We start from the raw sequence: 9550 nt of genomic DNA on the forward strand, positions 1-9550 counted from the left end.
CAAGGGGCCCAAATCCATTCAAAAATATTGCAATTAGTTTCTTATTTTTTATTATTATTATGTCATGTTAGTCACCATACTGTACATCAATAGTTTTTGATGCAGTGTTCCATGATTTATTGTTTGCCTTATATGTAATTGGTTTCCTGACTGGAAAATATAAATTGTTGCATTTCCACAATGTGAGCAGTGACTATGTGTGAAAATTAGTCATGTTATTTTCTCCTATAGTGGTAGTCACCTCCACCACATGGACCCAGGAAATGATACAAGAAATTTAGAGTTTCAGATTCTGGGATTATCAGAGAAACCAGAACTGCAGCCCCTCATATTTGGGCTTTTCCTCTCCATGTACCTGATCACTGTGTTTGGAAACCTGCTCCTCATCCTGGCCGTCAGCTCTGACTCCCACCTCCACACCCCCATGTACTTCTTCCTGGCCAATCTGTCCTTTGTAGACATCTGTTTCACCTCCACCACCGTCCCCAAGATGCTGCTGAACATCCAGACTCAGAGCAAAGTCATAACCTATGATGGCTGCATCACACAGATGTATTTTTTCATACTCTTTGCAGGATTAGATGTCTTTCTCCTGACTGTGATGGCCTATGACCGCTTTGTGGCCATCTGTCACCCCCTGCACTACACGGTCATCATGAACCCCTGGCTCTGTGGACTGCTGGTTCTAGTGACCTGGATCATAAGTCTCTTGCACTCCTTGTTAGAAACTTTAGTGGTGTTGCGGCTGTCCTTCTGTACAGAGATGGAAATCCCCCACTTTTTCTGTGAACTCAATCAGATGATCCAACTCTCCTGCTCTGACACCTTTCTGAATAACATGGTGATGTATTTTGGAGCTTTGTTGCTGGGTGGTGGTGCCTTCATTGGGATTCTTTACTCTTATTCTAAGATTGTTTCCTCCATACGTAGAATATCATCAGCTCAGGGCAAGTATAAAGCATTTTCCACCTGTGCATCTCACCTCTCCGTTGTCTCCTTATTTTATTGCATGATTCTCGGTGTGTACCTTAGCTCTGCTGCTCCCCAGAGCTCCCACGCAAGTGCTGTGGCCTCGGTGATGTACACGGTGGTCACGCCCATGCTGAACCCCTTCATCTACAGCCTGAGGAACACAGACATAAAGAGGGCTCTGATGAGATTCTCTGGGATGGCAGCTCTGAAAGGGCCAATTGTCCTGGGGCTAAAGAGGTGCCCATGATTGCAGAGCTCAAAGCGTGAGCTAAATATTGAGATTCCTTGTTGCAGATTGTTTAAGTGGAACATATCTCGTTTTTTTTTTTTTACTAGAATTTTAATTTTTTTTATCTCACCCTATCTGTATAATTTATATAATTTACTTAATTAAATTTTGTGATATCTCTGATATCCTAGAGATTTTCCCTTTGTCATTTTCCTACTTTCTCAATGTTATTCCTAACCTTGGATATGAAATATTTGGACATTCTCACTTATTTCATAAGATTACATGGATCTGCTATGAAAAATTTCTTTTCAAATAAAATATATCACAGTGAGTATTTTTTTCTTTTGATTTACTGAATACTATTCCTATGGAAAATCTACTCTTAGCCACAACAGCTATTTACTTAAATTTTAAACAGAAAAATCTGAGACCATGTGCTTCCCTTTTGTGAACATCATTCCTTTGTATCTCACTACCTTCCCTGCTCTTCCTGAGAATGCAGACTTTGACGTACTGGTGGTTATAGCTAATCATGGGATTTTTCTACACATTAGGATCCTTTCCTCTTACACAGCTTGTGTCTACCATGTTTACCATAGTCACTTGCAAAAAAACAAAAACAAAAAAACAAAAAAGAGGGGCGCCTGGGTGGCTCAGTTGTTAAGTGTCGACCTTCGGCTCAGGGCGTGATCCCGGCGTTCTGGGATCGAGCCCCACATCAGGCTCCTCTGCTGGGAGCCTGCTTCTTCCTCTCCCACTCCCCCTGCTTATGTTCCCTCTCTCACTGCCTGTCTCTCTGTCAAATAAATAAACAAAATATTAAAAAAAAAAGAAAATGATAATAATATCCACGTCTCCAAGTGGGATCTACACAGAAAGACAAATATGGGTAAAATACAGTGACATAATATGACCTTAGAATCAAACTTGTCTTTAAGGATGATTAAGCCAAATATTAAAGCATATATTTATTGTCTTGCAAAATAAATTCTTTTCTGTTTTCTGGTTGAAATTTTCCAGTACCACACACAAACATGTTTCCTTCCACTTCTGTAAATGGAATATCTCCTACTCTTTGAAATTTTGCCATAACCACTGAAGGGTCAGTGAATGAACAATTTCAGTATCATCCATTATACAATCATTCTCACAAGCACAGGGTGACTCACCAGCAAGCTTGGATTCTTGTCCAACTTTTCCATGTTGCCTCAAAGGGGCCTCAGTGGACACATTTTTTAAATACAGTTACATGAGGTAAACTTGAAGAACAGAATAATCATGAATGTTATCTTCAATTATTTAAAAAATGCCTACAATAAAAAGAATCAGATTATTAAAAATGCCTTCAGTTCTGCATAATTTGCTTGTTATATCAGCTGTTGCTGCATACAAAGCATCCTAAAATAAAATGGCTTAATGTAGCATCATTATTATCGAAGAGGATTATAGGGAGGGAGTTGTTCTGATCTCTGCAGGGCTCCTCAAGAGTCCTTAGTAAGGTAAAAATCTCTACATTATGTTTCTAAGGCTGATCCAGGAGGTGTGTGGCTGTAGTGCTCTTCCATCTTGAACCAATTTATGCCATTTTACTCCTTTTATATATTTAGGCTAATCTAGTTTACAAGAAAAAAATGAGTTTATCAAATATGAATTGCCTTAATTTCACTATTTTAATATCAACATGTGAGCCAGTGCTTTTTCACAGTTGAAAGAGAGATCTCGGGGTGCCTGGGTGGCTCAGCCATTAAACGTCTGCCTTCGGCTCAAGGCATGATCCTGGAGTCCTGGGATCAAGCCCTGCATTGGGCTCCTCTGCTGGGAGCCTGCTTCTTCCTCTCCCACTCCCCCTTCCTGTGTTCCCTCTCTCGCTGGTGCTCTCTCTCTGTCAAATAAATAAATAAAATCTTACAAAAAAAAGAAAAGAAAGAAAAGAGAAAGAGAAAAGAAAAGAGAAATCTCCCACCCCATTTGGTGTGACTCAGCTAACTGTGCTCCAGGTCTGACCCTGAGTCATGTACCGCTAGAATTTTTAATTTCTAATTATTTTATTGGAGCATTACTACTTGTGATAAACTGTACATATGTCAAGTGTGCAACTTCAGGAACTGAAGGAGTCATCCAGCAATTGCACTACTGGGTATTTACTCCAAAGATACAGACATAGTGAAAAGAAGGGGCACATGCACCCCAATGTTCACAGCAGCAATGTCCACAATAGCCAAACTCTACAAGGAGCTGAGATGCCCTTCAACAGATGAATGGATAAAGAAGATGTGGTCCATATATACAATGGAATATTACTCAGGCATCAGAAAGGAGGAATACCCACTAATTGCATCGACATGGATGGAACTGGAGGGGATTATGCTAAGTGAAATAAGTCAAGCAGAGAAAGACAATTATCATATGGCTTCACTTATATGTGGAACATAAGGAATAGCATGGAAGACATTAGGAGAAGGAAGGGGAAAAGGAAGGGGGGAATCAGAAGGGTAGATGAACCATGAGAGACTCTGGACTCTGGGAAACAAACTGAGGATCTCAGAGGGGAGGGAAGGGGAGTGGGGGACTGGGATAGGCTGGTGATGGGTACTAAGGAGGGCACGTGTTGCATGGAGCACTGGGTGTTTTATGCAAACAATGAATCATGGAACACTACATCAAAAATTAATGATGTACTGTATGGTGACTAACATAATAAAATTTTAAAAAAAAGAAAAATCATGGGTACATATTGCATGGTTCCACTTACATAGAACTCAAGAAGGTGCAGAATAAGTTCTAACTGCTTCATTATGCAATTGTTAGGATATAATCCCTCCTGGCTTCCTTTTTTCCTGAAGAAAGAAATTATTCTGTGGAATAATTAAATACAACTTCAAGGGATGTTGTGAGGAAAGATGAAATGTGTGGAAATACTTTGTTGGGTCCTAAGAATGTTCAAGACTAAGGGTTGTGTGTATGTAAATGTATGTCATTTATGTACATATTTCTTTCAAACAAACACACTCATATGCATGCATGTACATGTACAAGACTCATAATTATAACATCATAACCTATCTACTATGTTGAAAGAAAGCTTGAGAGAAATTTGGAGGGTAAAGAAATGAAAAGAATGAATGTTTGCATTCACATGAAATACTAAGAATGGAGAAATTTAGACAAAAAAATTCAGAATAGAACACCTGGCCTTAATTTTAACAATGCATCACTTCTCCTATCTTAAAGTACAGAGGCCTCAAAGACAGACCCGCATTGACATTTATGCAAAGAGAACTTCCCTGTACCACCTAATGGGGCTGAATATCTCTAAAATGAATTTATTATTTTTTCTACTTAAGGTAGGGTTTCAACACAAAATGCCCTTACCTAGATAAATGAATGGAGAGGCTTAAATTCAGTTGCTTAGATACCACCTTACACCAGTTAGAATGGCCAAATATAACAAGACAGGAAACAACAAGTGTTGGTGAAGTTGTGGAGAAAGGGGACTCCTCTTACACTGGGAATGCAAGCTGGTACAGCCACTGTGGAAAACAGTATGGAGGTTCCTCAAAAAGTTAAAAATACAGCTACCTATGACCCAGTGATTACACCCCTGGGTATTTACCCCAAAGATGCAGATGTAGTGAAGAGAAGGGCTGTATGCACCCCAATGTTCATAGCAGCAATGTCGACAATAACTAAATTGTGGAAGGAGCAGATGACTGGATTCAACAGATGACTGGATTAAGAAGATGTGATCCAAATATACAATGGAATATTATTCAGCCATTAGAAAGAACGATTACCCAACATTTGCAGCAACTGGATTCAACAGATGACTGAATTAAGAAGATGTGGTCCAAAAAGAAGGTGTGGTCCAACAGATGACTGGATTAAGAAGATGTGGTCCATATATACAATGGAATATTACTCAGCCATTAGAAAGAACGGTTACCCAACATTTGCAGCAACATGGACGGGACTGGAGGAGATTATGCTAAGTGAAATAAGTCAAACAGAGAAAGACAATTATCATATGGTTTCACTCATTTATGGAACATAAGAAATAGCAGGGAGATCGGTCGGACTGGGAAGGGAAGAATGAAGGGGGGGAATGAACCACGAGAGACTATGGACTCTGGGAAACAAACTGAGAGCTTCAGAGGGGAGGGGAGTGGGGGATGGGCTAGCCTGGTGATGGGTATTAAGGAGGGCACATATTGCATGGAGCACTGAGTGTTATACCCAAGAAATGAATCATGGAACAGTACATCAAAAACTAAGGATGTATTGTATGGTGATTAACATAACATAATGAAAAAACAAAATTAAAAAAAAATAAAAAAATAAACCAAGAAAAAAAATTAAAAATATATCATAAATATATAAAGAACTTAAACAAGTCAACACCAAAAAATTAATAATTCAATTTAAAAGGGGCCAGAAAATATGAACAGACATTTCTTCAAAGAAGACATACAGATGGTCAACAGACACATGAAAAGATGCTCAACAAGATTCATCAGGGAAAAGAAAATGAAAGTCACAATGAGATATCACCTCACACCTGTCAGAATGGTTACAAATAACCACACAGGAAACAACAGTTGTTGGCGAGATATGGACAACCTCTTGCATTGTTGATGGGAATGCAACCTGGCAGAGCCACTGAGAAAACAGTGTGGAGGTTCCTCAAAAAATTAAAAGTAGAACTACCCTGTGATCCAGTAATCACACTACTAGGTATTTACCCAAAGAGGATGCATCCTCACACTTGCAGTTGTCTCAGACTCTAAGAACATACCAGGTCAATCTATTTATTCAAATTTGTCTGTCTATGTAGACTCCACTGGAGATATACATTTGCTAATAAACGTTTGCCAGTGGCTGTGGTTGGCATTCTGGACTCCTAGATGAATGATAGAATAAAACAAGGAGACTAGTTATGAAGCACAGGAGCATGTTGACAGACAAAGTGCCTGGCATGAAGCTTTTGATTTCTGAGGCATCCATTTCAAGGACAAACATATTGAATAAACATATTGGCAGGTGTGGGACACTATTTCCAGATAATCACTCAGGCTGCCTCCAGGCATGAAGCACCTCTTCAGAAAGCCCTGGGTAACCTGGATACTGACACATGTGTGACCCTGCTTTCCCCTTCGGTTCCAGAATATAGCTCATATATTTTAAACTGGTCAATAAAGAGTGAACCTAGGAACCCGTAGCTACTCTTCTCATGAACCCCAATAAAGGCAGGACCCCCAGTTCTGGGCTTTTTCTCACTCACTCTAAGTCTCTGCCCCCCTCCAGACCTTTCTGCCTCTGACCTCCAGGATCTGTGAGGAATAAACCTGGTTTTGTTAGAGTTCTTTGACGGTGTTGCTGAGGCCTGTCTTGCAGTCACAGTGAGAACCCAAGGGCTGGTGCAGCCACAGCAGAGGCTCTGGTCAGGGAAGCATCTGTGGGGATGTCCACAAGCACAGGGGCGCAGGGGGTGCCTGGGCTTTCCTAGCCTGCACATCCCTGTCAGAAGCCTGAGACTTAAAGGGAACAGTGTTAGAGTCCACATTCTCAGGAAGAGAAGTGAAGGTAGTGATGTAAAATGATTGACAGCCTCAGGGTGCCTGGGTGGCTCAGTTGGTTAAGCATCAGACTCTTGATTTCAGATCTGGTCAGGATCTCAGGGCTCTGGAATCAAGTCACACCTCAGGCTGCACACTCAGCAGGAAGTATGCTTGAGGATTCTCTCCCCACTCATGCTCTCTCAGAAAAATAAATAGAAGGAGCAGGTGCTACTTCCACAACCTGATCTAAAAATAGCAGTTCCTGGCTCTGAGGCTGTGACCCCAACAATCGCAGGCACTTCTTCAGGCCCACAATGATTGGCCCTCATATCACTGGAACCCAAAAGATTCTTTTCAGAGCCTCCTTTATGTCTCTGTTCCTCAGACTGTAGATGAAGGGGTTCAGCATGGGTGAAACCACCGTGTACATCACCAAGCCCACTGCACTTGTGTGGGAGCTCTGGGGAGCAGCAAAGCTAAGGTACACTCCTAGGGCTGTACAATAAAATAAGCAGACAACTGAGAGGTGAGATGCACAGGTGGAAAATGCTTTTTCCTTGCCCTGAGCTGATGAAATTCCAAGTATGGAGGAAACAATCTTAGAGTAAGAGTAAATGATGCCAGCTAGGGGAAACCAGCCAGCAGGACAGCTGCAAATTGCATCAAGATGTCATTAAGAAAGGCATCTGAACAGGCAAGTTGGACCACCTGATTGATTTCACAGAAAAAGTGGGAGATTTGCACCTCTCTACAGAAGGACAGCTGCAACACCATTAAGCTTTGTAATAAAGAATTCAGGGTACTCATCACCCAGGACACCAGAACCAACAGGACACAGTAGGTTGGATTCATGATGACCATGTAGTGCAGGGGGTGACAGATGGCCACAAAGAGGTCATAGGCCATCACAGCCAGAAGAAAGTCATCTAATCCAGAAAATAGTAAGAAAAAGAATATCTGAGTGATGCAGCCATCATAGGTTATGACTTTGCTCTGAGTCTGGGTGTTCCACAGAATCTTGGGGATGGTGGTGGAGGTGAAACAGATGTCTACAAAGGACAGGTTGGCGAGGAAGAAGTACATGGGGGTGTGGAGGTGGGAGTCTGAGCTGACGGCCAGGATGATGAGCAGGTTTCCAACCACAGTGATCAGGTACATGGAGAGGAAAACCCCAAATATGAGGGGCTGCAGTTCTGGGTCCTCTGATAATCCCAGAAGGTGACACTCTGAAATTTGTGTATCATTTCCTGGTTCCATGTGGTGGAGGTGACATGACTTATTTTCTCAATAATGAACATTACAAATATCATTGAAGTTCTACAATCTCTGTTTTGCAATCACAAAGTCAATATCCCTCGTTTTTGTATGGAACTTGTCCCCTCTCCATACTCCTCATGCCAGCTCTGAATGAGAATGGGCATCCCACACTTGGCCTTTTGCCCAAGTACTCATGTATTCTATACTTTTAATGAGAAATTTTGTCACACATTTGAGGAATAAACTTGAGTACTGACTGACCTCCAGGCAGAGTATAGGTGTCAGGAAACAAGTGTCTGCATAGTTCACTAATGGAGAAGATAAGCAGATAAAAGATCAGAGAGAATATCAGAAGGTGACAGGTGATCTGAAGAAAAAGCTGGTAAAAAGGAGAGTGGATGAGGTGTTATATTTTTATTTGTTGCTTAGGTAGGCCAGCACACATTTATACAGAGGCCTCCAGGAGGAGATAGCAGGAAACACAAAGTTATCCAGGGAAGTGTGTGCCCATCAGAGGGAACAACCAGTGCAAAGACACTGAGAAAAGACTCATTTTTTTAAATTAATTTTTAAAATTTGCGTGTGGTCCCTGGTAGACTGAGAGTGCCCTGGGTATTTATACATTCTCCTGTCCTTTAGCCCCAGAAATAGTTTGGATGGGAACAGTAGGAATAAATTCATATTGCGTGAAGGAAGGAGAACATCTGCTCACAGAAGTTGCCAGTGATAAGAAAGAGAACAGAAGCAGGGAGTTACTAGCACAGGAATGGAGGATGTGAGAGAGGAATGTTTTCCATATTCTGAGATTAGGACCATTTGTGGGTCTGACTGGTTTGTAAGAATAAAATAATGAATCATGGAACACTACATCAAAAACTAAGAATATACTGTATGGTAACTAACATAAAATCATAAAAAATTATTATTAAAAAAATCCTATTTAAAGAAAAATTCAAATCAGTAAAAAAAAAGAGAGAGAGAGAGAGAGAGAGAGAGAGAGAGGGAGAGAATAAATAAGCCACAATAGAAAATATCAGAGTGCATTGTATACAGTCGGGGACATACCAACCGTTTTGTGCTTTTCCTTCTTGAGCTGTATGCGTACTAGAGGGTCCATGAGCAAATGCTTATTTCTGTGTTTGCCTGTGTACACATGCTCGATCAAATGTAAAAGGTATGTTTTCCTCTGGGGTATAGTCAAAAGTTTCTTATCCATGGCACTGAATGCAATAATAGTTTTTTTTTTTTTAAGATTTTGTTTATTTGTTAGAGAGAGAGAGATCACAGAGGGAGAGGGAGAGGGAGAAGACTCCCTACTGAGCAGGGAGCCCAATGCAGGACTTGATCCCAGGACTCTGGGATCATGACCTGAGTTGAAGGCAGATGCTTAACCAACTGATCCACCCAGGCGCCCAAATGCAAGAAAAGATTTAACAGAAGGTCACTACCTGCTGATGAGGGAAAAGCAATATGAACAAATAGCCTATTGGAAAAGCCAGGTTGAAGAGACAGCGGGAAGACCCTGTGGGTGCTA

The 9550-nt window shown here is 41.1% G+C and overlaps 1 protein-coding gene and 1 pseudogene across 1 annotated transcript; one reads left to right on the plus strand and one right to left on the minus strand.

Moving 5' to 3' along the window:
• Positions 1 to 250: 250 nt before the first annotated feature.
• LOC113249275 (olfactory receptor-like protein OLF4) lies at positions 251 to 1219 on the plus strand. Its single transcript, XM_026490783.2, has one exon. The coding sequence runs from the start codon at positions 251 to 253 to the stop codon at positions 1217 to 1219; it is 969 nt and encodes a 322-aa protein (XP_026346568.2).
• Positions 1220 to 7168: 5949 nt separating this feature from the next.
• LOC125283739 (olfactory receptor 7A10-like) lies at positions 7169 to 7821 on the minus strand (annotated as a pseudogene).
• Between the last annotated feature and the right edge of the window lie 1729 nt (positions 7822 to 9550).

The sequence above is a fragment of the Ursus arctos genome, unplaced genomic scaffold (genome assembly GCF_023065955.2).
Source record: "Ursus arctos isolate Adak ecotype North America unplaced genomic scaffold, UrsArc2.0 scaffold_14, whole genome shotgun sequence".
Taxonomy (NCBI): Eukaryota; Metazoa; Chordata; class Mammalia; order Carnivora; family Ursidae; genus Ursus; species Ursus arctos.